This window comes from Phyllopteryx taeniolatus, chromosome 1 (genome assembly GCF_024500385.1).
Source record: "Phyllopteryx taeniolatus isolate TA_2022b chromosome 1, UOR_Ptae_1.2, whole genome shotgun sequence".
NCBI classification, from domain to species: domain Eukaryota; kingdom Metazoa; phylum Chordata; class Actinopteri; order Syngnathiformes; family Syngnathidae; genus Phyllopteryx; species Phyllopteryx taeniolatus.
In genome coordinates this window covers 9,056,360-9,083,945 of record NC_084502.1, presented here as the reverse complement: position 1 = coordinate 9,083,945, position 27,586 = coordinate 9,056,360, and the positions used below count along the sequence as shown (strand labels likewise).

Below are 27,586 nucleotides of genomic sequence, written 5' to 3'. Positions count from 1 at the left end.
AGAATTTAGACTTTATTGTCACCATCACAGAAACAATGAAAATCAGTTAGGCATCTCACAATTTGCAGCGTTGACATAAAGAGAGAGAGAGCTGCATCAACTTTGTGTGACCATTCGAATGATTATGGAGATTTGAAAAGTACGGCAGACTTTGAACGAATCGTGAGCTGAAACCGAGCCTGATTAGTCAAGTTTACGAGTGTAATAAACGCATGTATTAAGAAAATAAAAACATATATATGGCGAGCCTTGTCCGTCAAAAGACAATAAAAGACATATATATCAATTAAATGCAGACCACTTACCTACTAGTATCATTTATTCCTAATCTTTTTGAAACTCAACAAGATTAGCTAAAAGGTTTGACGGTCACATTTTACTTCGAAGGCATGCTACTGATGCCCTAAAGTAACAAACTTGACGTCCTAGCCGCCACGTCCAAAAGTCAAACGCGCCGATAAGAGTCCCCTCTGGCAGATTAGAAAATGTTTGTCTGCATTATGTGCTGCATCGCACGCTTGCCTGCCACGCCTTGGGCGCTGACTTGAAAGCTCTGCTGGCCTTTCGCCCCCCGTTGCCGCGAGCAGCCGCTAGCTAACGTCAACGCTCAACTTCCTGCTAGTGTTTTCCTGTCTGTTGTGTTGCTGGGTCGTTGGGTGAACGCTGCCACGGAGCGGTTCGTCTTCGTGTAAGCTTCTGTTCGTTCCCGTTTTGTTTCACAACATGCATTTTTTTTGCCTTGTTCATTGCTAATAAGATTTGGTTTTCTGCAATGCACTCTGAACTGAATTGGCTTGTACTCAATGTTTACAAGACTGCAGCATCTATCCTGTTGCAATGAATGAGCAGGGTCGATGGACAGTAAACAGATGCTGTGCAGTCCTTTTATATCCGTAAACTGTGCTTATTTGGTATATCTAGTGATGTAATGTTGCTGTCGTTGTCACAACAAAAAAGCTGCGGGATATTCCGTTTACGGTGTCACCCCCGCCCCCGTTTATCGCCGTGAATAGGTCCAACACCCACCCGCGAAAGAATCCGCTATGGAGTCAATATAAAAATCTTTCTCATAGTTTTACCCCTCTCTCTCTCACACACACACACACACACACACACGTTTAACCCTATCAAAACATATTTAAACCTATTAAAACAATATTTTACAGAATTCCGTTCTCACTCTCGCGGTAAAGAAATGAGAGACAATTATATAGTATCACTTTGAGGAAATCAAAAGAAGACTGGCTTGCTCGCTAACGCAGTTCTCCAAATAAGAATCATTGCCGAGCTGATTCGTGCTGCTTATTTGTCATTCCCAGTTGAAGTTTCATGTAACGTTGACACACACAAAAAAAAAAAAACACACGAGAGAATTAAACATTGGATGGTTTTAAACACCAACATGTTCCATCAAACTATGTAATTTCATTTAACAAAAATCTGCTATCTTAACGCTAACATACTGAAACACCCTCGACAAGCTAATGGAAATTAGCATAGAAGTTAAGGTAATTATAAACCTTCAAACAACTGTTAATTTAGCACACACAGAGCAGCAACACATACAAACAGAGCATACAACAAACTCAGGGGCATGTATTTTTCTCTGTTCGTTGGGAACGATAAATAGTTAAACGGCAAAATATGGATTATTACCCTGAAGGGCTATCCACTTCTTGCCGTTAATATGCCGCATGCCCGCATCTCTTCCATAGTTCTCAGGGCTGTCTGGCGTGTTGTGGCACAACTTGGTATTAAACTGAAGGCACCCAACTATTGAATTCAGACTTTCCTGTATATGCTAAACACTCCTATTGAATAATCACTTAAAAATCAGCAATATAGCGAGGGTTTGTTCACTCACTGTATTTTCTGTTGTGTGTTGCAGGCGCTGCAGGCATCAATACTAGAATGTCTTCATGTCAAGATCAAGCAAAGAACATCACATGACTGACCAGAAGATGTCATAAGTCATACAGCCGCTCTTTCACCCTTCAACTCCCATAGGGACCCGGGCAACAGGGGCGATGCCGGGCAGTCGGCAGAAAAGCAGCAGGCATTCGCTGTGGCGCTTTCTGCTCCCACTTCGCATCGGTCAAGAGCGAGTGGTGTTGGCCCGGAGCGAGAGCCTACCCAGTGACCAGGTGCTGAAGATCACCGTCACAGAGACCACCGTGATCAAGGCCGGCTCGGGGGTCTTGAACCGCCGCTCCCTCACCTACCTGGCTCTCTGGTACTTCTTCAGCTTCTGCACCCTCTTTCTCAACAAATACATCCTGTCACTGCTGGAGGGGCAGCCAAGCATGCTGGGTAAGGGCGGATGACATACACTGGAACCTCTAAGGTTGAGCGCAATCTGTTTGAAGAAACCACTATTACAACCTTTTGTTTATGCAGTGTTTCTCCAAGGGACTGGGCCCTGCTTGCGAATAGCAAACTCGAATTGACCCCACGCCCAAAGACGATTTATAATTGCTTATAGATGCCACAAGATGTTGGCAAAGCACTACTTTGGTCTAAATGTCACGCCTCACCTCACTTTAACATACAACGCCAATTCCAATGAAGTTGGGACATTGTGTTAAACAAATAAAAACAGAATACAATGATTTGCAAATCATGTTCGACCTATATTTAATTGAACACACTACAAAGACAAGATATTTAATGTACAAACTGATAAACTTTATTGTTTTTAGCAAATAATCATTAACTTAGAATATTCTGGCTGCAGCACAAAAACCTGGGACAGGGTCATGTTTACCAATGTGTTACATCACTTTTTCTTTGAACAACATTCAATAAATGTTTTGGAACTGGGGGCACTAATTGCTGAAGCTTTGTAGGTGGAATTCTTTCCCATTCTTGCTAGCTGTACAGCTTCAACTGTTCAAAAGTCCGGGGTTTCCGTTGTCGTATTTTACGCTTCATAATGCGCCGCACATTTTCAATGGCAGGCCAGACTAGTACCTGCACTCTCTTACTACAAAGCCACACTGTTGTAGCACATGCAGAATGTGGTTTGGCATTGTCTTGCTGAAATAAGCAGGGGCGTCCATGAAAAAGACGTTGCTTGGATGGCAGCATATGTTTCTCCAAAACCTGTATGTACCATTCAGGATTAATGGTGCCTTCACAGATGTGTAAGTTACCCATGCCATTGGCACTAACACAGCCCCATACCATCACAGATGCTGGCTTTTGAACTTTGCGTCCATAACAGTGCGGATGGTTCTTTTCCTCTTTGGCTCGGAGGACACGACATCCACAATTTACCCAAAAAATTTGAAATGTGGAATTTTCCACTTTGCATCAGTCCATCTTAGATGAGCTCAGGCCCAGAGAAGCCGGCGGTGTTTCTGGGTGTTGTTGATAAATAGCTTTTGCTTTGCATAGTAGAGTTTCAAGTTGCACTTACGGATGTAGCGCCAAACTGTATTTACTGACATCGGTTTTCTGAAGTGTTCCTGAGCCCATGTGGTGATATCCTTTACACATTGATGTCGGTTTTTGATGCAGTGCCGCCTGAGGGGTCGAAGGTCACGAGCATTCAATGTTGGTTTTCGGCCTTGCCGCTTACATGCAGTGATTTCTCCAGATTCTCTTCAGGGAAGCTCCTTTTCTACCCAATCATGGCACCCACCTGTTCCCAATGAGCCTGTTCACCTGTGGGATGTTCCAAACAGGTGTTTGATGAGCATTCGTCAACTTTCTCAGTCTTTTTTGCCACCTGTCCCAGCTTTTTTGGAATGTGTTGCAGCCATAAAATTCTAAGTTAATTATTATTTGCTAAAAACAATCAAGTTTATCAGTTTGAGCATTAAATATGTCTTTGTCTTTGTAGTGTATTGAATTAAATATAGGTTGAACATGATTTGCAAATCATTGTATTCTGTTTTTATTTATGTTTAACACAACGTCCCAACTTCATTGGAATTGGGGTTGTAGTTCTTGGCACCAAGATGCCACAAGGTGGCGTCGGCTGAGCACAAAAACAGCAAATCCCACTGCGACATACCCAAAAGGTCTTATTTCCGGTTCTGTGGTCGTCTTTTCCAATTTGCCATCACACATACATTTAAGTGGTTGTAACTAACAAAAAAAATCAAAAGAAAAAGCGATGTGCTTGGCGCGAAATATGCTGAAGTCCCACATGATGATGTATGTTTTCAGACCTGTTCAACAATAGAGGTTCCAAAAATGCTGTTTGAGGATAATTCAAAAAAATTTTCAATGATTCCTTCCTCATGGTTCCTTCCTTTCTTTGGCCAGGTGCGATTCAGATGCTTTCCACCACCATCATTGGCTTCCTCAAAATGTTTGTGCCCTGCTGCCTTTACCAGCACAAGTCCAGGAACGATTACCCCCCCAACTTCATCATGATCATGCTCTTTGTTGGACTGATGAGGTGACTTCTCAAAGCATATTACGCATGGAGAGGGCAGACCTCCTCAAAAGCTTCAATATTTTTCAAACTTGCAAGAGAAATCATGGTTTTCCTAATTGTATTCCGGCAAGTAAAAGGTGAACAGCCTTGTGCAGTTTCCCGACCTTCTTTGAACCAACGTGAGAAAATTTTCACCACACACCACCAAACAAAAATGTCACAAAAAGTATGAATACTAAAAGGAATTATGATCTCCTCTCAATTTACTCATAAGTTAACATACTCTGTGTTAATTCTGGGCCTGTTTAATTGAAAGCAAATCTGATATGCAGCTTCTGGCAGGAATTCGAAGCCCTGACTTATTCTCTTCCCATGGTCTCACCACCTGCGGGAGGGGCCATAGGGTTCGGGTGTACGTGGGCTCACGTGGTCAATGACAGTGAGACCTGGAAGGGCGTGATTGGGAGGACCCCCCCCCCCGATCAGAACCCGAGTGGTGTTCTGTTATTGGACTTCTGTGCTCATCACGGATTGTCCATAACGAACATCATGTTCAAGCATAAGGGTGTCCACACGTGCACTGGGCACCAGGACACCCTAGGTCAATAATTTATTGTGTCTAAAATGGGAAAATGGTCGAATGTGCTGAAAGAAAATTACACAAATTTCAAATATCACCACTTTTCTTCTAAATTAAATGTTGAGATTACAGAATGCCTGAAAGATTTATGGGGAAAAAAAGCAGAAACGGACCGATACAAAGTCCGCATCACTGCAGACGCTGCACCGATCCGCCTGTCGATCTCCCGTTCCATTCTTCCCTCACTTGTGAATAAGACCCCAAGATACTTGAACTCCTCCACTTGGGGCAGGATCTCATCCCCGACCTCCATACTCCCGAAGCACCCCACACAGGACCCCCCGAGGGACACGGTCGAGCGCCTTCTCCTAGTCCACAAAACAAATGTAGACTGGTTGGGCGAACTCCCATGCACCCTCGAGGACCCTGCCGAGGGTGTAGGGCTGGTCCACTGTTCCACGGCCAGGACGAAAACCACACTGCTCCTCCTGAAACTGAGATTCGACTTCCCGATGGACCCTCCTCTCCAGCACCCCTGAATAAACCTTACCAGGGAGGCTGAGAAGTGTGATCCCCCTGTAGTTGGAACACACCCTCCGGTCCCCCTTCTTAAAAAGGGGGACCACCACCCCAGTCTGCCAATCCAGAGGCACTGTCACCTATGGTCACGAGCTGTGGGTCGTGACCGAAAGAACAAGATCCCGGATACAAGCGGCCGAAATTAGTTTCCTCCGCAGGTTGTCCGGGCTCTCCCTTAGAGAGAGGGTGAGAAGCTCGGTCATCCGGTAGGATTTCAGAGTAGAGCAGCTGCTCCTCCACATCGAGAGGAGCCAGATGAAGTGGCTGGGGCATCTGAGTCGGATGCCTCCCGGACGGCTCCCTGGTGAGGTGTTCCGGGCACGTCCCACTGGGAGGCGACCCCGGGGACGACCCAGGACACGCTGGAGAGACTGTCTTTCAGCTGGCCTGGGAATGCCTCGAGATCCTCCCGGAAAAGCTAGATGAAGTGGCTGGGGAGAGGAAGTCTGGGCGTACCTTCTAAAGCTACTGCCCCCTGCAACTCGACCTTGGATAAGCGGTAGAAAATGGATGGATGGATGGACTTATTCTGCTTTATGAATGGCAACAGGTGGATGCCATGTAAAGGAAGACCATTCAGTTGTTCTGCATCTGACTATATGTCAATTATGAGACAAATTTAGTGAAATTGGATTATTTCACTTATTAATTTCACGACTGATGATCTCACAAAGCACACTAGTGTGCCACGGCACCCTGGTTGGGAATCACTGACTTTTTGATGACCGTTAACAAAAGAAAGCCCCATCTAGCCTGTGACTTAGCTAAAGTTCTTAACGTACAAATGCATATGCTACCTCTACAAAAGTACAGTAAGTACCTCTCCAGCCTAATGATTCTTGTTGCGGAATATGAGCATACGGGACAACAATCACCCCCGAAGGTAGACTTTATTTACTTTCCACTATTCTAGTCATGAGCTTATTCTTGTAAGAGTGCACCGTTTTTAATTGTAACGATTGATTAAGGTGTCTGAATATATATATATATACCGTAATTTCTCGTGTATAATGCACATTTCCCCCCCAAGAAATTGTCAAATCAGTAGTGCGCATTATACATAAGTATAGAGGAAAATAAAAAAAACTTTCACTTTTTATAAATGTATGCTGCCATGTAGAGGTTATGAAAAAGCTGTACACTTTCATTCCAATATCCCACCGCCCCCTAGAGGTTATGAGAAAGGTGTACACGTTCGTTCTAATATGCCACCCCCACCTAGAGGTTATGAAAAAGGTGTAACCTACACTTTCATTCCAATATGACAGGGGTACGTACGTATGACTGCATATATGTACAGTTTTGCTCATAAGTTTACATACCCTGGCAGAATTTGTGAAATACTGTTTTGTTTTTAAATATGACTGATGACTGAGCAACATGCATCATTAATTTCTTTATGGTTATCTTTAGTGTAATGATAATGCTTTTCTGAAATGCTTGACAGTTTAATTTCAATCCCATTAAAATAAAATTAAATGTTTCGCTTGGTCCCTCATGTTTTCTTTTGAAAATTGTATCCCTCTTACAAATTCTGTCTGGGTAAACAAAAATGAGCACAACTGTGTGTTTTCTCATTTGATAAATAAAAGTCGGTGAATTTGTGAATTTCAAAATAAGACCAAATAAATAAAAAGAAAGTATTATGTGTTCAAATAAAGTGCTTAACTTCAGAAAAAATCGATGAAACAACTAACAAAATACAGATAATACTTCGTTTTGATCATATGGGTTGAAGTAAAATCATGCATTGTAAAAATGCATTATACATGGGTACAAAGATTTTCCAGAATTTTGAGGTCAACTTTGGGGGTGCGAATTATACATGGGTGTGTGTGTGTGTGTGTGTGGTTGTTACAACTACTCACATTCACACTGATGGAAAACGGTATGGTATATCTCCAAATAGGGGCCTGTGCCACAAATAGTCACCTGGTGCGCTGTCCACTTGAACAAATAAATGGCTCGCCTCAAATGGAGCCCTCTATCCTCGGTTCCACAATGCCACTGCCCCCTGATAGAATTAGCCCTTCCACTGCGGGTGTGTAACTGGAAGATTCACATAGCAGACACTTTTGTTTTCCTCCCATTCTGTGGCGTAGTACACGAAAGAGGACACAAAGTCCAAGGTCTTGGTTTCAATTTAGAGTGAGTCATTCTATTCTCTGAAGTAATATTCGCTAGTGGTCCGATTTTCTCCACAGCTGAAGTTAGCCGAGGCCTATTTTAGGTAGAAGTAGTTCCGATTAGTGGAAGTAATATTGTACAACAAACCTCACAAGTTAGTCGTTCAGCGGAGTATTTAGAATCTCTGTGCTTGTTTTCCAGGTTCACCACGGTAGTCTTGGGCTTGGTGAGCCTGAAGAACGTGGCGGTGTCTTTTGCAGAGACTGTGAAGAGCTCTGCACCCATTTTTACTGTCATCATGTCCCGGCTGATTCTTGGAGAGTACACAGGTACACGAGGAATACATTGACATTCACATATAGTTACGTTTGCCACTTGGAATTGTCTGCTCCCAAACTGTGATCAACTACTTTTATATGTCCTGTCATGGGCAGCACGGTGACTTAGCAGCTCACAGTTCTGAGATTCAATTTTCAGCTTTGGCCTTCCTATGTCGAGTTTGCATGCTCTCCCATGTGCGTGTGTGGGTTTTGTATTCAATAAGGAGGAATTGTTGTGGTCTCAAGCGGACCCAGATCACGCTAAATGTATCCTGACTAAGAACGATTACCGTGTGATTTTAATGCAGGCTTGTGGGTGAACCTCTCCCTCTTCCCCGTCATGGCGGGCCTGGCGCTCTGCACGGCCACAGAGCTCAGCTTCAACTTGCTGGGCTTCTCCGCCGCGCTCTCCACCAACATCATGGACTGGTATGGTAACTGCCGCCATCCAACCATGCCTCAGCAGCGCCACAGTGGCACGCTTCACTTAACCCGTTCCCTCCCGTCTCAGTTTACAGAATGTCTTCTCCAAGAAACTATTGAGTGGTGACACTTACAAATTCAGGTAAAAAGATAAGTAGAAAAAGTAACACTAGAAGTGAAATAATACATTTTAAATATGATTTCTGTTTTGTTCCAGCCCTCCAGAATTGCAGTTTTATACCAGTGCAGCAGCAATCATTATGCTCATCCCAACCTGGATTTTCCTCTTGGTAGGACAACTAGTGAATTCTGTCTTAAACTGATATGATATAAAGGTACTAAATAGTAAGTGTAGTCACACTCTTGTATACAGTGCTTAACAAATTTATTCAACCACTGAGACCATTTGTCTCAAAGTCCATCCAGCAGCATGAAGTGCTTCATTGTGGACTTGTTCAATATCAGTGACCACTCAACAGCTTACCATTTTGAACTTGAATGTAGAATTTCCCTCTTTTTAAACCCCTAACGTGAGGCGGAGCCACAAAGCAGTTTTTTCGGTTCGAGATCGCAAGTAAAGGAAATTACATCTTAATCAAGAAGTAATATTGTGCTTTACCTTTTCAGTTTTTCTTCACAGTGCATGCGTAAATTAATGGATAACTAATAATAATAGTTTTGAAGTAAAACATACCTTGTGTTAAAGAGTGTCACATACTGTATTGACCATAACATATTGGTTATTACCAATGTTTTTAATTCAAAGGAGCTACGGCATAAGCCAGGGGTGTCAAACTTAAATTCACGGTGGGGCAAAATAAAAAATTGGGACAATGTCGCGAGCCAAACCCCAATATTTAATGAAAAATCACTACGATATGCATGTTTCCCTTTTCTGCAGAAATGTAGCGTTCAAGTTTATCATTGACAACAAACTTCAATTTTGCTTAAACACTGAATCTGGAATGAACAAACTTTAATATTATAAACACGAGAAATCACATTTGCGATAAAAGACATCAGTGGTATTTGTTCGTTGTTATGTATTTAAATCGATAAAATGAATTCTTCTGTCTCGCTAGCTTCTATTTTTCTATCTCCAACTACCTTTCTTTTTGATGTAAATGTTTTTTTCAAAGGCCAACAACAAAATAACCCAAAAAAATAAGAATGTCCTTCAATAAAAATCAAAACATCAAACTATTAACAGTCCCTGCGTAGGAGTTGATAAAGGACATTAAAAAAACATTTCATTCAATTATGTTATATTCTTTGTTACAGCCACGGCGCTCCGCACATGACAAACGGGTCTCTCTTTTACTTTAGTGAACAGATAACCGGCCTCCCACCTGTCTTGGAAGTTAACTGTTCTCCATCTTTCGTTTGCCCATTTTTGGGAAGGGGAAGTGTAGAGGAGACTGGTAGCATAGTTGCTAACGACTGCAACAGAAAGGGAAGTGCCGCTCGCCTGTCTAGACTGATGGGCCAACAAACTAGCAAAGCATTCAGGGATTTGTAATATTAGTAGCGCATGTGCTATATACTGGCGGCCCAGCTCTAATACACATTTAATATGGTCTTGCGGGCCAAATATAATTACATCGTGGGCCAAATTGGGCCCTCGGGCCTGAGTTTGAAATGGCCTTTCATTGTTCATGTGTGAAAAGTTTTTCCCCAGCCTGTGTTGTTGGGACGTACGGGATTTCAATATTTATAAGCAACGCACAAAATGTTTGTGCAACTTTTGTTTAACAACCCTTTAAGGCAGCAAAGTAGTTGGTTCCTTAACTGCACTCTCTGATCGTTGCTCAATACTGAAATTCCTCATTTCCGTATCGCTTCAAAATAACATTTGCAACAAAACTTCATTTCAAATAATTAAAATGAACAATGGTGACTCAAAAAAATCCCAAAAGGGTCCAAAATCAAGAAATATATGAGGATGACATATATTTCTTGATTTTTGACCCTCAAGGATTTTTCCTGGTAGGAATTTTGTCTGATGCTTGTCTCATTTTTCTAGGAAACTCCAGCAACTGAGAAGAGTGGACAGACCTTCACCTTCAACCGGGACATCGTCTTGTTGCTGCTTTTCAATGGCGGCCTGTTTCACCTGCAGAGTGTCACTGCCTACGCTCTTATGGGACGCATTTCTCCAGTTACTTTCAGGTTAGAGAACTTTCCCATTCGTTTTAAACACTTTACACACTGGGGTTGTCTAGTTTAACCATGGCGCCCTTCTCAAATGTATTGCCGTACCTTTTGGACCCCTTTGTGGGGGTGAAAAACATACACGCATATACAAACACCTATAAAATTATCATACTTCAATATTTGTTGTGCTTTCTTTCCCCATAAATCACTTAAACAACTACAGACTTGCTCAAAACTACCAGCGTTATTTCTTTTTTGCTATTTTAATCCTTAAAACACTATTTTTATTGTTTGAATTATTGAGTTTTTATTACAAAAAAAACAATTTGTTTATTTTCCATATAATAAATAGAAGCGTGATAAGGCTTTGGTGATGATTAGAATCTTGGATATGTCAAACATGGCAACAAAACTGATTTGACTGCATGTAGTTCCAAATACCATACCAAATTGACTTCCATTAAATTCACAGTTTTTAATCTCTCAGCCATTACAGTATACAATCTTTCAGGCATTCTGTAATGTCAACATTTAATTTAGAGGAAAAGTAGTGATATTTGAAATGTGTGTCATTTTTTTTTCCCAGCACATTCGACCATTTTCCCATTTTAGAGCGACCCAATCACTTATTCAATTTCATTTCATCAAACTTGGAGCCAGCTCTCACACTGTTTTACTTCACTGTGATTTTTGGACTCACAGAGTCACTCCTTAGAAACTTTGATGCTGACTAAATTCAGCTCTTGTGGTGGTTTGCTGAGGTTTTGTGCAAATTTAGCAGTCAAATTTCCAGTTGTAGTACCTCAGGATCATTCCACTGACCACACTGTTAACCCTCACCTCTTCTTTAGCGTCGCAAGCACCGTCAAGCACGCCCTATCCGTGTGGCTGAGCGTCATCGTGTTCAGCAATCAGCTCACCGTGCTCAGCGCCACCGGCACCTTCCTCGTGTTCGTGGGGGTTTTCTTGTACAACAAGGCCAGGCAGGCCCAGCGGCAGCGCTTGCAGGCCATGGCCGCACAGCAAAACTACAAACTACTCCCACAGGACCAGGACGCCCAACAAGGCCCAACGTCTCACTAAAGACTCCACATTTCAAAACTCTCGGAATCATGGCTTCAAACCAATGGCCGGATGTTTTTGTCGCTGTGCGCACATTCCAGGAATGGAGGACCAGCGTAATAATTTTCAGGTATGATCCAATTTGGAAAGTGACTCTTGTTGAAAGACTCCTGCGGAATGTTTATTGGCAGTTAGCAACAGTCAAGCCTCATTGTTTTGATTTGACAAAATGAGAAGCTCAGGGTGTCCTTCAGCTTTTTTGGAGGCAGTGACCTTCTGTAAGCATTTAGCTTTACATCTCGATTCCAGGCTGGGCCAGTGAATCTCGTCTGTGGCACAGCGGCTGCTGAATGTACGCACGCCATGGCTTTGACTTGGGGCACGTAGACTTGGCTACACTGTGGAAATACCTGCCAAAGTGTCAATTTAGACCACTTGACACATTTTAAGATGAGTCTTAAAAATAATATAAAATAATGAAATGACTGCATTCCAGGAATGCTCATCATGCTCAGTTGTGATTAGACTCATTCCCAGCGCATGCTGGAATTGAAGCTTCAGCTTCTTGTGCAGGTTGAATGGATCAATGAGTTTGCTTAACCTCCCAAGTTAGTCAAACTTTGGTCAAAGGCTTTGTGTGTGTGTGTGACGAGTGTGTGCATGTGGAGAGTGTGTTTCTGCACCACATTTTGAAAGTAAAATAACATTTTGGCTAAAGTAGCGGCACACCTGGCCATTCAGCTCGCTGGGATTTACTTTTTAACAGTCGTGTAGTTTTTTAAAATTGTTGTCCTGAATGGAAGAACATATACAATTGTTCTTCATTAGCAGCGATAACAGCCTCCACACTTCTGGGAAAACGTTGTAAAAGATCTTGGACTGTCTGTTAGGATTTTTTGGTCCTTTCATCTGTGAGATTAGGTTTCACTGATGTCATCCCAAAGTTGTTCGGTGGGCAAGTACCTACCCTGCGTCTCTCCCAACCCCCCGACCCCAGTGAGGATAAACATTATAGAAAATGGCTGCCTTTAAGATATCATAGACATTATGTACAGTGGACCCCCACATACTCACAGTTTGGCTCCTGTGGATTCACCTATTCACAGATTTTTTTTCCTTTTAATTTGTATTAAAAAAAACAAAAAACAATTATTTCAATTTTTCTTTTTGGGTGCTGGGAAACCAACCCTTAAAATCCTTTTTGACAGATTATCCCCGCTTATTAAAGAGTCTTTGGGGTTTAGAATTGTTTTTTTTTTTTAAATTCTCTATGCAATTATAATGACTGTCAATTATCCGCAGATTTTCGCTATTTGCGGTCCGGCCCGGTTGACCACTCGCTATTCGCAGGGGTCAACTGTATCCAGAGACAACAGTTACTACCTGTACTTCCACACCAAATTTACCCCACCATGCCTTTATGGACGTTACTTGAGAAAATGGCCTTCCTCAAACTGTTCCCACTAAGTTGAAAGCACACAAGACGGAAAAAGTTTAACTTGCCAATACTTTGGTCTGTAGAGAGTAAATGTAAAATGAGTTTAGTGATTCAATGCAGCACAAGTCGAGAGCCATCATGTAGGAAAGAACATGCATGTACATTTTCTGTCTTTTTAAAATTATTATTATTTCAGAAACACATCAGTGACATGTGTTGCAGCAAAAGGCACCTTGGCCTCTGTCTAAAACATTTCAATAATACCCAGCTCGACTCTCGAAACTGGCTTTTCTTATTCTTTAGAATGGTGCTGCCAACAAAGTTAATTTGCATCTCTGAAAGGGAAGTTTTTATTTTTAATGCTTTCGCAGCTGCATTTTTTTAGTTTATTTGTTGTAAGAAAACATTCAATGTTTGTGGTTTCTTTTGTTTGAATCCTGATATCGTTCAAACCTGCCACCCAATATTCCTGTAATAATTTTCATCTTTGGTGCTTGGAGGTGAAGGTTCCAAATGTGGTGTTTTCCTGTCAATTGTTATAAAGGTTCCAAATTGGCAAATGTTGTGTGTGTTTTTAAATGAAATATTTGGGTGTGTGCAAATCAGAGGTTGAAGGATGGGGACGGAGAGGAGGCGGAGTCATTCCCAAACTCAGTGCGCCAAGGCCCAATTTGAATTCTAGAAATCCTCTGAAGCGCACCAAAACATCAACACGTGAATCCCAAATACCGTTTTCATAACCAAAATAAGAAAATGGCCGGCACGGTGGGTGACTGTGAAGCACATCTGCTTCACAGTTCTGAGGACCGGGGTTCAAATCCCGGCCCCGCCTGTGTGGAGTTTGCATGTTCTCCCCGTGCCTGAGGGATTTTTCTCTGGGCACTCCGGTTTCCTCCCACATCCCCAAAACATGCGTGGTAGGTTGATTGAAGACTCTAAATTGCCCATAGGTGTGAATGTGAGCGCGAATGGTTGTTGGTTTCTATGTGCCCTGCGATTGGCTGGCGACCAGTGCAGGGTGTACCCGCCTCCTCCCCGAAGATAGCTAGCAAAACGGATGGATGATTATGAAAATGTTAATGTTAATCAGTCCAATCCAGAATTATGTTTTATCCATCAAAATATTAAAATAAAGAAATTAATTTAGGGCGACCCTCCTGGACGGATAGTTTGGGGATGAGGAACTATGGAACGGAACGCATGTCTTTTATTCTTGTTGGTTCAATTAGGTGTGTAAGATACAGATATGATTTTAGTTTAACATTAAGATTTCAAGTAGGCTGTTGAACTGTTTTTTTTTGGTTTTGTTTTAAATACATTGATTAGAAAAAGTAATAAGTACTGTAATTAATTACAACTGGTTTTCAAACCACTCAAAAGTTGTGAACTTATTTTACCCTCAATCCTGCTTTTCTAAAAGTTTTGTGTTGATTTTATTTAGACAAAGAACAAATATGTAATAATTTCACCTTAAACATTTACGTATTAGATTTTCTAGGATGGTCCACCAGACAAGTAATACAGGTAATTGTGTTTCTGTTATTGCCACGGCAACCCCAGAAGTCCTATTTTAGTGGTTTATAACACGTACACAAATGGTCAGCGCATATATGCATGTCAAGACAAACATAATTTAAAACTAATAAGCAACATAATGTGAACTCTGCAACGAGTGTCCCATAAATTTTCTGTAGCGCTTGTCCTCATTAGGGTCACGGGTAACTGGTAACAAGCAGAGGTGGTGTACACGCTTGACCTTTCGGGGAAAAAAAATAAATAAATAATATTACTAATAATTGAACTAAAAAGTCAAGTCTAATTTGTGACCAAAATCCATGTGAATGTTTACTACTGATGTGAATTTGTATTTACCAGTGGTTTAACAGTAAGTTGCACTACACAACTGTAGGGGGAGCCCCAGAACCTTCTTTTATAAGGCATCACCATTCACGGGATTCGTGCACCCCTGAGTGCATAATGCTCTTTCAAACATTCGGGAAACTAATGAATGTTAATGCAAATCAGCAAAGTTTTCTCATCCCTAGACTTTTGGAAACTATTGAAGCACTGACTTCTTGTAAGTTGTTGTATGTGTTTTGTGAAGTTAATATTTTATGACACTGCTCTTTGCAACCCTGTTCAAAAAATGAAGATTATGTTCTACTACTACCTAGTACGGTATTTCGGAAGTTCACAGTCCCACTGAGCACAAATGTGAGCACTCCCTCTAGCGGCAATATCTGAGATCTCCACAGTGAATGCAATGCAATCCTTTTACTATACAAAAAATCGTTAGTTAATTTTTTCCACATTAATGTACACACAGCACCCCATATTGACAGAAAAAAAAACTGAATTGTTTAAATTTTTGCAGATTTGTTAAAAAAGAACTGAAATATCACATAGCCATAAGTATTCAGACCCTTTGCTCAGTATTTAGAAGAAGCACTCTTTTGAGCTAATACAGCCATGAGTCTTTTTGGTCATTTTCAGGTCTTTCCAGAGATGCTCAATTGGGTTTAAGTCAGAGCTCTGGCTGGGCCATTCAAAAACATTCACGGAGTTATTCTGAAGCCACTCCCTCTGTATTTTAGCTGTGTGCTTAGGGTCATTGTCTTTTTTGAAGGTGAACTTTCGGCCCAGTCTGAGGTCCTGAGCACTATTGAGAAGGTTTTCGTCTAGGATATCCCTGTACTTGGCCGCATTCATCTTTCCTTCGATTGCAACCATTCGTCCTGTCCCTGCAGCTGAAAAACACCCCCACAGCATGATGCTGCCACCACCGTGCTTCACTGTTGGGACTGTATTGGACAGGTGATGAGCAGTGCCTGGTTTTCTCCACACATACCACTTAGATTTAAGGCCAACAATTTCTCTCTTGGTCTCATCAGACCAGAGAATCTCTCAAGACCATCGCAAACTAATTTTTGCAAAACATAACTATGGCATCAGTTACAGGTGCATATCTAAGCTTGTGAATGTTCCAGTGAGGGCGGTTGGGGCCATAATACGTAAGTGGAAAGCCAATCATAACACCAGAAATTTGCCTCGATCAGGTGCTCCTTGCAAGATTTCTGACAGAGGAGTGCAAAGAATAATCAGAAGAGTTGTCCAAGAGCCAAGGACTACCTGTGGAGAGCTACATATAGACCTGGAATACGCAGCTACTGTTGTCACAAGGAAAACTGTGAGTAATGCACTCCGCTGCCATGGCCTCCATGCACGTTCATCACACAATAGCCCATCGCTGGAAAAAAAAAATCTCGTTTAAAGTTTGCTGAACAACATTTGGACAACCCAGTTAAATACTGAGAGAATGTAGTCTGGTCGGATGAGAGCAAAAGTTGAACTTTTTGGATGCCGTAATGCACACCACGTTTGGAGGCGAAATGGCACTGCACATCAACCTAAAAACACCATACCAACAGTGAAGTTTGGAGGTGGGAACATGATGGTGTGGGGCTGCTTTTCAGAAAATGCTACTGGTAAACGTCACATTATTGAAGGAAGGATGAATGGGCAAATGTACTTAGACATTCTTGACAAAAATCTGCTGGCATCTACGAGGAGGATTCAAATGAAACGAGGGTGGACATTTCAGCAGGATAATGATCCAAAAAATACTGCCAAGGAAACTCTCAATTGGTTTCAAAGAAAACAATTGAAGCCGCTAGAATGGCCCAGCCAATCACCTGACTTCAATCCAATCAAAAATCTATGGAAAGAACTGAAACTCAAGGTCCATAAAAGTAGTCCACGGAACCTTCAAGATTTGAAGACTGCTTGTGTGGAGGAATGGGCCAAAATCACAATGCATGCAACTAGTTTCTCCATACACGAGGCGTCTTGAACCTGTCATTGCAAACTAAGGCTTTTGTACAAAGTATTAAATAAATACCAATTGGCGTGCTCAATACTTTTTCCCTGTGTCATTTCACATTATTACACATAACTTAATTTCAGATCTTATTTGTTCTACTTTCTTTGTATGTATGGATTACTCGGGTTGTTCCCAACATCTGGTGAAATTTTCAGGTCAATAGCGCCTTTGGAAATATATTTAGTGAGTAAAAATGGTGACGTGTTAAATACTTATTTCAGCTGCTGTACATACACTTCCCAAAGTGATATGTTCAATAGAAGACTGCTCTGATTAACTCTACTGTACATACATGGAGTTTTTTTTGTATACAAAGCGCTTGCTCATTCTTTCTTTTTTTTTGTACATTCCATCCTGTGTTTGATTTCTGGTGTAATTGCGGATTATTTGAGCAATTGTTCAAAGCTCGAACACAGAACACGTACTACTATTTGCCAGATTCTTTTATACAGTAAATTTGTGTTATATAACCATGGCTCTGTGAGGCCAAGGAGATTGCAAACCTTTTGTGTTATACAGTACGTTATCTTAATGTAGTTGTCGTGGATGGGAGTGTGTGTGTCTGCGTGTGTGTGTGTGTGTGTGTGTGTGTGTCTGTGTACAGTTGGCAATGCCGGAGCATTTTTGTCATTTCCCTCGGGTGAAGCGTCGGAGTGGGGATGGGTGGCCGATGGAGGTTGCTGTTGGCTGGGGCGCAGGGTGTAAGCAGGAAGGCTGAAATCAGGGTTGCCATGGAAACCATTGTATTTCCCTTCCCTGTGATTGGTGCCGCCATCTTGTGCAAGTATCTGCTATTTCTGTAATGCAACAAGGCCCCAGACACGAGTGCAGTCACAGGACACACACACACACACACACTATCATCTTACACAAGGATTCGGATTTCATTTCCAATTTGTATCTTAATCCTATTAAGTCCCATACATTTTTTTAAAAATTCTGGACTGCTGTATTGCTATATGTTAGCAGCATGTCATCAGCAACAGTTTATCAATAGATTATTATTTTTTTTTCGTGACATCACACATGTCTGGACGTGGCCGCGGCCACCATGTTGGAGGTCCACGCGTAGGGAAATTAGATGAACAGACAATGTAGGAAACGGTCAATTACTTTGTGGTTTTGGGCTGCCACAATACGTAAAGGTGGGAGGGCCGGAGTTTCTTTTTAACGCTTCCCAGAACTGATCTTGAATCAAAAGGCGAGCAGACTGAGGATTTGAAAAGGAAAAGATAGATTGTGGCTTTTGCAGATCAGCAGACCCGTGTTTGTTCTGAACATTTAACGCTTAGCAACGTTAGAAAACAATACTGTACATACAATACATATCTCATTTTTTCAATGTGTTCACATTTCAATACTCTTCAATAACATAAAATAAATATGTTGAATATTGGTCGGTTTGTAGCCGCGGTATTATATTAAACGTACATTTAGTACAGCTTAGAAATGTGAGATTCGTTACATACATTATTTGGAGCAATTAATAATTTTTGGACCGCTTAAGTGAAATTGCATAATTTCACGTGGCAGATTTGATGATCTCTCGCTGCGTGCGAATGTGCCACAACATTGTGGTTGGGAATTACTGCTCTAAACAACACATAATTGTCCGTGAATATTACTGATGGATTCCGGTCGAGTGACTTTGACTCCTAATAAGCTTGGGCAGCCGTGGCCCAATGGTTAAGATCATCGCCTGCCACCGTGGGGGACCTAGGTTCAAAACCCCGACTGGACCATCCGCCAACATCCCCCGGACTCACGGCTGTGGTGTCCTTGAGCAAGACATTGATACCCAGAAATGCTCCCCGGGCGCTTCAGCTGCCCCCTGCTCCAGTGTGTTCCACTAACATGTGTATGTGTTCACTGTGATGGGTTAAATGCAGAGAACAAATTTCATGTGCATGCATGCATGTTCATGACAATAAAAGATGATTCTTCTTCTTCTTCTTCTTCTTCTACATATGTTTACTAATGCTTGTCACCAAACTTCCGGGTCATATCAACCCAACCAATTATTCAAATCAATTAGGCGCGGCGCTCTTTTAAAAATTTAATTAGCGTTAGAAAGGACAGATTTTATTTTTTCTCCCCCAGATCATTTCACTATTGTACCACTCTCAGGTTTATACTGACATTTAACAAATATGACAAAAAGTGTTTATAACTCCCCCGTTGAGTCCTGTGGCCTGTTTTTGATCTCAGCCTAAAATTAAAATACGAAAACACTGGCATATTTTAGTTTTTGGGCTGGGTGTTAGATTCAAAACCAAATAAAGTAATCAGTCGCTACTTGGATTTTCAATTGCCCGTTGGACATAGAAAGAAGAAACGACACACGAATTAAGGCCGAACAGGAAGAGGCAATATTGAGTAACTCGGTGTCGTGAAAGCACTAGGACCCAGTGGAGAGTTGTGAGGCTGGGTGCCGCCTGGCTGCCCACCCTGCTTCTCAGCTTCTCATGCTGCTGCAGTTGCCCTGGGCGCCTACTGAAGCCACTATTTGCGTGTGCGTGCGTGTGTGCGCGTGCATGTGTTTGGAAGGCTTGGGCGGGCAGACAGTCTGAGAGGGGGTGGGTGGGGGGGGTGGGGGGGTTCGAGTAGGAGGCGATGACAGGATGAAAGGGGCCAGGTGAGGAGGAGACACGGGAGCATCACACTCTTCTTCAACCCCCCACACATCCCACCATCCACATTGCCTGTATGACTAGTGAGTGTGTGTGTGTGTGTGTGCGTGTGTGGATGTGTGTGTATCACTGTGTTGGAGAGAGTCATCGAAACAGGTCAGCGTTCCATCAGCAGACTGTGAACCTGCACAGGAGTGAGCAGCTCTTTCCGCACTGAGGTATGTTATGCACTGACTGTATTATCACACGCACGCACACACACACACACACCTTCTATGTGAATGGAGTGCATGTGTGTGTGTTTTGGGAGGTGAGCTGCAGGATAAGATTTGGGTCAGTGCTCAAATCTGGCGCAAGAGGATCATATGAAGGCTTCGATTCTCACGCTGTGTACAATCTTGTTTGTGTGTTGGATCTCCAAACTTAAGTCAAAGTGGAAGAGAACAACAGCAGCGGTTTTCACCTCGCCGTGTCATGTGCATATGATCGGGTCATATGGTTTCCCGTTTGGAGACTCTCTTGAAGCTTGGAGAAAATATTTGGACTACCACTGATGGAGTTTCAGTCGCGTACACAGGCGGGCGATGTATTTAATTTAAGGCAAGCGCTCGCAGAACTGCACCTTAGCACGAAGTTGAAAGCCTCACACTCGGGCATTTTGGCCTCAAAATGAATTTGAGAGTTAGTCAAACCCGCTCCTTCGTTCATTCACGTCCCTTCATGTGTTTCAATTGACAAAAAAAGCTGCAGTGTGGAAAGTTTTTTATTTTTTTATTTTTTTTAAGTTAATCAATCATTGAAATGCATGGGAATTGAACATCTTACCTTACACAATTATTGAAGTACAACCATGACTATTTGAATTCTGTCATACCACAGTAACCTACTGTAATCCAGTATTAGTTTCCTTGATTTAACTTAAATTGTTAAAATGTCACATGGTCTTACTGCCTCATCGTCACCTGCAACCAAATATGTTTCCTTGCCCGATAAGTGCAAAATAAATTGTGTTGATTAATGCCTGCTTTGCTGGAACAAACACCCCAAGCATGGCGTCCGTGTGTGTTGTGAGATGTCGTTCATGCTTCGTTTAATTAGGCTGAAGGTGACCGTAACCCTTTGACCTATTGTTATTGTGACGCTAGCTGTGTACATGTGGGCAGGAAAAGAGCAGGCGCCTCGCTAGCATGCCGCATGGAAAAAGGTGCCCATGCAGGCGTACGGCATATGGAAATGTACCAGAGTCTTTGTGCTCGTTCCGCAACTTTTACGGCGCTTGCGAGTTTCTGACTGTAAACACAGCGCACAGGACAGGTCGCACGAGTTGATCTGCCCCTTGGCTTCGTTGCAGCGCTACGACAATCGACCTCAAATTGCTTTCCGGAGGGTAATTCCATGAGACGCGTTAAATCAACTGGCTTTCCGGTCGCTGCAGTTAACACAGAGACAGAAAGTTTTATCTTCCAGTTTGTTTTGTTTCACTCTTGAAGGGCACATATGCTCCTTTGCTGGCTTTTCAGCATCTCCCCGCGGCACTGATTGCCTTGCGAGCACACATCTGAGGATGCAGATGGCAAAATAGAGACGACATTAAGGTCCATCCAGCGAGGCAGGGGTCAACGTAAAGCAGGAGAAAAGCGAGGACGATTCGAAGTAGCAATGACTGAGCGGAAAGTATTTTCAATGTGCGGCGTTGAAGGCGTGAAGCCCGAATCCCTGGCAGTTTGGTTGACATCTTTTAACAGGGGTTACATTTTATAAATGTTCAATCATCTTGAACGATCACCGTTTTGGGTTGAATTTGAGACATTGTATTCATTTGTCTTCCCATTGATGAAGAAAAATACCTCTTCTTTTTATTTGATGAGTGAGTGAGCAGCGTTACGCAAAATCGACTGAACCAATTTCTACTTTGACTTTAGGTCAAGTTAACGTGGTAATCCTTGTCGTTTTCCCTCCGTGCGTTTTCAATGCCGCTTATCCTCATTGGGGTCGCGGGAGCGCTGGCGCCGATGCCGGCCGAATGGGCGAGATGCTCTTCGACTGACCAGGAAATACAGAAATTGTAACAACAACAACAACAACAACAATTCATTATACATGTATTGTTTTAATTTTGATCCATTGGTGATTGACAGTTTGGTGCTGATTCACATTAGGATCGTTGGGACTTGGTGGAGGTCCGCACTCTCTTGTTCATCTTCATTTTTTTTGAGCCGTTGATTGATTCAAGTTTTCAACTTGCTGGAAGATCAACCAGTGAGGTAGTTATTGAATGTTAGTTGTGGCTTTAGCTTGTCCCGTCAGGGGACGCCATTTTTTACGCCGGATGCCCTTTTTGACGCAACCCACTTATTTTGAAAAGATTTTTGGGGGGAAATTCAAGCTTGGGACAGGCAGTGGCTGCTTGTCAATGAAAATGTGTTTTTTCTTTCAGATTTGCCAGGCTAACTTTCATAGTGGAGCGTCATAGGGGCTCCATCTTCGAGGGACCATCTTTGACCTTCGGATCTCGGGCTGCCATGAAAGAATCGACTAGCTGAGCTTCTGCGTGGCACCCTACGGCGGGGGAGGATGGGTGATGGGTCCGTGACGCTCAGTGGACTCTCTCCTCCTCACCCTTTCCTCTCATGGAGCATCTTGCCACACCGAGTCCCTCCCGGAACACTTCCCTCTCCGGACTCCCCTCGTTTCCCCTCCAGTCGCAGGCAAACGCTTCCAACGTGAGCCGGGCCGGAGTAGACGTCAATCAGTCGCTAGCCGTGTGTGCCATGCTCGTCGTGGACGTCCTGGCTGTGGTGGGGAACCTAGCCGTGATGATCGTCATAAGCAAAACGCCTCATCTGCGCAAGTTCTCCTTTGTGTTCCATCTGTGCTTGGTGGACCTGCTGGCAGCGCTGGTGTTGATGCCTCTCGGGATGGCGTCCGATCGGTTGTCGGCGGACGAGGCTCTGTGTCGAAGCTACCTCTGCTTGAGCGTTTGCCTCGTGAGCGCCGCCATCCTCACCATCTGCGCCATCAACGTGGAGCGCTACTACTACATCGTGCACCCCATGCGCCACGAGGTGAAGATGACGGTGGGGGTGGTGGCGACGGTGCTGGTGGGGGTCTGGATCAAAGCCGCCGTCATGTCATCGCTGCCTTTCCTGGGGTGGCTTCTCCAAGGTAACCAGGCTGTGGCCTCTAGTCCGCCGCTCATCCCCGGTCAGGCACACTGCTCCCTCCACTGGGCGGGCGGCAGGACCACACGCCTGCTCTTCATGGTCTTCTTCACGTTCATCTATTTCCTGTGTCCCGTGCTGATTATTCTGGTGGTCTACTGCAACATGTTCAAGGTGGCCCGCGTGGCAGCCATGCATCACGGCCCGCTCCCTACTTGGATGGAGACGCCGCGGCAACGCTCCGAGTCCACCGGCAGCCATTCCACCGTGGCCGCCAGCCTCGGAGGGACTGTCTCCCGCAACATCTCCCAAAGGACCTTCGGTGGCGGGAAGGCCGCTGCGGTTCTGGTGGCTGTGGGAGGCCAGTTCCTCTGCTGCTGGCTGCCCTACTTCTCTTTTCACCTCTATTCGGCTGTGGTTTCTACCTCGCCTGCCTCGCTGGGCCGGCTGGAGGATGTGGTCACATGGATCGGCTATTTCTGCTTCACCTCCAACCCCTTCTTCTACGGCTGCCTCAACCGTCAGATTCGGGAGGAGCTGAGCCGCCACCTGGCCTGCCTTTTCAAGCGGGCCGGATCCGGTCAGGGGGAACAGCTGCCCAGCCGTGAGGCCTCCATCGAGGAGAACTTCTTGCAGTTCCTTCAGGGCACAGCGTGCAATCTGGAGCCGCGTAACTCTCAGGGCAGAGTGAGTCGAGAGGAGAAGGAACACGAAGGCCTACAGGAATCATCTGCTCCGCAGAACATGGCAGCTGACTTCCACATCCCAGGGCAGATTCTTGAAGAAACCTCAGAGTTCATACAACGGCAAAAACTGAACAATAAGCTCCATGTATTGGAAAATTCCAAAACTGTCCCAGAGATGTAGCGCCCTCGCCCATATTATCTAATAATCTCGTGAAAGATCTATTTGAATTGAAATCTGTTTTAAATGATAAACCATTTTTTTTGTGCTCTCAAATAAAAAAACTAAATAAAAAAACGGTGAGTGCACTCCATAGCGTTTTCTAGAGGACATTTAGTTATGCAACATCTTGCCTAGAAAATGGGGAAATGGGGAAATGTTCCATGCTAAATACAGCACATCGTGTGCGTCTTCTCATTCTCATCCCCTACGGTCGCTCTCCTGCGGCGTTCCACGTTAGAGAGAGACACAGCGCTTTGCTGTTCCGTGAGTGATCTCAGCGTAATCCTTTCCCCTGATTTGTTGTTACCGAGTTTATCTTTTAATGTCTGCCCTGTGATGATCATCTCCCCCACCAAAATCATGTCACATTGTGAACTTGTGATCTTGCAACCTCCTTCCCCTCAGACAAACATTGGTTTAGTGTCGGAAATAGGGGTACACGAGCAGTCTATTTGTCTCCCTCTGTATAATCTATACTTATGCACTCTAATAGGGCTACTTATTGGACTCTAAGATAACAGTACATGTATGTTCTTATGCAGAATCTTTGACGTAACTTCTCAGCGACGAGTCTTTGTAGCGATTCGGCTACAACACAACAAAAGCAGTATATCGGATTGTGGCCATATATGGCTATACAGGGACTTGACCAATAGTCTTTCTTACTGTGTGATAAAGTGTGCTGCACGTTGACAGGTACACAGCAGCAGAGTGAGTGCGCCTGTGTTTGTGATTGACACAAGCGGCCGTGTTGTGGCTACACAAACGCGCGGTTGTGACAATGCGCACGCATTTGTGAGCTTATTGCCTTTGGCCTCATTTAGCATGACAAATGGAAGTCTCGCGTCTCAGGTGGAAAGCACAAACAACTTTGCACAAGTCGTGACAAATGTCCCAAAGAAAATGACACGGTCTGCTATCTGTTTATAGTGGAAAGTCGTTACGCGGAGTCTAAACTCGTTCTTCCTGTTGCCTACGACAATATCGGACTACTGGCTCGATCCCAAGACTGGCGACTCAGGGCCTAGGGAACGGTGCACACTTTGCTGGAAGTCAGAACAAAAAAAATAGTCTCTTTGTTATAAAGAGACATTATGAAAAAAAAAAAAGTGTCTTTGTTGTCGTGACACTCCTTTAAAAGTGTTAAGAGCGTTAAGGTAGAGCGCATCGGGACTCAATTGACAGACAAAACAAGACCAAAATCACCTCCATCCTCAATGTTCGACAATTTACATGTGGTTATTATTTATGACTCAAATATCGCTCAAGACTGCACTGCACTGGTGCATTACAACAGCTTGCCTTGACTTTGTATTCTCTTTTTTTTTTTTTGATAATCTCAGTTTATCTATCAGCGGTTATGGTAAAGCTACTTCATGTGACACGACACCAAATTGCCATTAAATCGTCTGGATGTTTCTTGTGCAAATTGCCAAAGCGTTTTTACTCTTTGTATGCCGTGTGTGTCAAAAGAAGACTGCTTTCATTCTTTCTTTTAGTCAACTTTGTTTTTCCCCTGTTAACCTTTCGTAGGTGTCGGACACCGCATGAAATGATTAAAAGCGCAGAAGATAAACATGCTTGTTGTAGTTACATTCTTCCTCTTTTTTTCAGCGTGCTCATCACATCGAAAACATCATGCGTCTGGTCACAGTTGCCTCCTTCCTCTGCGTGTGTGTAAATTAGAAGGCGAGCACAGATTCCGCCATGACTCAACCTGAGGCTCAAGCTTTACTTCCTGACCGCGGTGTCTTCCTCTCCCCTGTGCCGCCGCCCCCCTGTCGGACAGAGTGACTCACAGCTTTCATGTTTCGCCACGGAAGGCAAATCCTGTGGCGCAGAGGAGCAGTTCAAACAGCCTGGCCCTTGTGACGGGGTACAGTTCACACAACTGTAAAAGAAAGAAATCTCTATTATTATTATTTATTTTTTTTTTACAGAAAAAAATCTGGCAGTTGAGATGCCAGAATTTTTCTGTAAGAAAAATGTGCTCGCCTCGGTAACGTGCTCTCTAGTACTGTTTTTGTGTTTTGCATTCGTCTTTGGAGACATTACGCGATGTGCAATCCCGCTGTGTGCCTCTGGGCTCATCTGATCACACCTTAATTCACTTAATACCGACATACAGGCAAAAACCTTAAATGTGCGAAGCCTGTGGTGAACACGGTGAAGAAGTGGAGCAATGAAGCAAAGCTAGAACTTCGAGGCTGTTTAGACTGCACAGACCCGAGTGTCTTTGAAACTTCAACTGGCAGCAACTGAATATACGGACTGTGTCACATCCTATATCGGTTTCTGTGAAGATATGTGTGTACCAACAAAGACATTTCGCACGTTCAATAACAGCAAGCCTTGCAACTTTGCAAGGCTAAAGAGGATGCATATCGAAGCGGGGATAGAGCCCTGTATAATTGCGCTAGTAACCCGCCGACTAAAGAAATTAATCGCAAAGAGAAATTATGCAGAAAAACAGTTTACCGCGAACGACTACCGCGTGGATTACAATCGTGACCCAACCCCCACAAACAATCAAGGACTATCTGATGACTTGAACACCTACTATTGCAGGACATTTTCACGCTCCACACCCACCCAGCCGCACCACCGACCACTATCACTCCACCGACTTCTGCGTTGACCATCCGCGAACAGGATGTGAGACCTACTGTATCTTCAAACGACAAAAGATTAACAAAGCGGCAGGCCCAGACCATGTGTCCCCATCCTGCCTCAAAGTCTGCGCGGACCAGCTCACTCCCGTCTTCACACAGATCTTCAATAGATCTCTGGAACTGTGCGAGGTACCATGCCGTTTCAAACGCTCCACCATCATCCCAGTCCCCAAGAACCCTGCGATCTCGGGTCAGCCTGTCGCCCTGACATCTGCGGTCATTAAGTCCTTTGAACGCCTCGTGCTGGACCACAAGGAGAGAACTGTGTCGAAAATATTTCTTTTTCAAATCCACAAATATATCCACGGTTTACACGTTTTTCAAATCCACAAATAATTTGCACGTTTTTCAAATACATCCGCCATTTACACGTGTTTGTGTGTGCAGTTATCATGACTTATCATTTGTTAAATATTCAATTTTGCTCGTGAATTGTTGAAGTAGCGTTTGTGGATCAGCGGGCACGCGCATTTATTTTCGAGACAAACCTGTAATCGCCGCATCATATTACCTAGTTGCTCTTGATTATGATGGATTTTATGTCTGTTTTTCAACAGAAGTCACGTAAAAATTGAAGACCCAACTCCACAAAGGAGGGCACGGACTGAGATTTAAAACCCCAAACCTCAAATGTGCTAACCACTATTTCACCGTGCTGCCTACCACACATCTTATACTTTTTTTTAATGTCAAACAAATGAAAGCAAATAATGATTTTTTTTTTTTTTTTAATTAATAAATCCACTTGCAAATTTAATTCAAATACTACCAGTATGGTATTCAATTCAAAAGCTGTCCTGCAGTTATTCTAAAAAGGGCTAGGGGGCGCTGTCACACCACACAAACTCGTCCCATCAACGTGGCGGCGTCAGAATCAGAATTATCTTTTACGCTTTTTTTCTTTTTTTTTTAAATTATTATTAGTATGCCAAAAACTCACACGGAATTCGTCTCGAGTTGGAGCCGCTCGAGTACGACAGCAGACAGCCACTGTGACAAAATATACGTTTAGGACATAAAAACACACTCCGGAGACGCAAACAGGACAGCCCCTTTGCACCGTTCGACTACATTTCCCAGCATGCCTGTTGGGAGGACCCACATTTTTATTCTTTCTTTTTTTTTCTTTTCCTCTCTCTGTCTTTTCCGTGTGCTTTCAGTTCGCATCTGGATCAACTGGATGAGGGCGCGACTGCGCAGCGGCAGCCACTGTCATTCTCAAGTGCGACTCGTTTTGCTTTTTGATTCCTTACTGACTTTTTGATAC

At 43.4% G+C, this 27,586-nt stretch overlaps 2 protein-coding genes across 3 annotated transcripts; both read left to right on the top strand.

Moving 5' to 3' along the window:
• The first annotated feature begins 399 nt into the window (after positions 1 to 399).
• Positions 400 to 13,630, top strand: LOC133475773 (solute carrier family 35 member E2A-like). 2 transcript variants are annotated; one of them, XR_009787925.1, is made up of 10 exons: positions 400 to 688; positions 1,889 to 2,310; positions 4,273 to 4,408; positions 7,875 to 8,002; positions 8,302 to 8,422; positions 8,505 to 8,558; positions 8,634 to 8,706; positions 10,440 to 10,585; positions 11,422 to 11,762; positions 12,935 to 13,630. XR_009787925.1 is itself a non-coding variant. In XM_061769178.1 (9 exons), the coding sequence occupies exons 2-9, from the start codon at positions 2,028 to 2,030 to the stop codon at positions 11,651 to 11,653; spliced, it is 1,173 nt and encodes a 390-aa protein (XP_061625162.1). In that variant the 5' UTR covers positions 401 to 688; positions 1,889 to 2,027; the 3' UTR covers positions 11,654 to 13,630. The 2 variants fall into 2 exon arrangements, 1 of the variants encoding a protein (XP_061625162.1); XM_061769178.1 differs by having other exon boundaries at positions 401 to 688; positions 11,422 to 13,630.
• Positions 13,631 to 22,206: 8,576 nt separating this feature from the next.
• On the top strand, positions 22,207 to 23,745 carry gpr61 (G protein-coupled receptor 61). The gene has a single exon (XM_061769124.1). The coding sequence runs from the start codon at positions 22,211 to 22,213 to the stop codon at positions 23,606 to 23,608; it is 1,398 nt and encodes a 465-aa protein (XP_061625108.1). The 5' UTR covers positions 22,207 to 22,210; the 3' UTR covers positions 23,609 to 23,745.
• Positions 23,746 to 27,586: the final 3,841 nt, after the last annotated feature.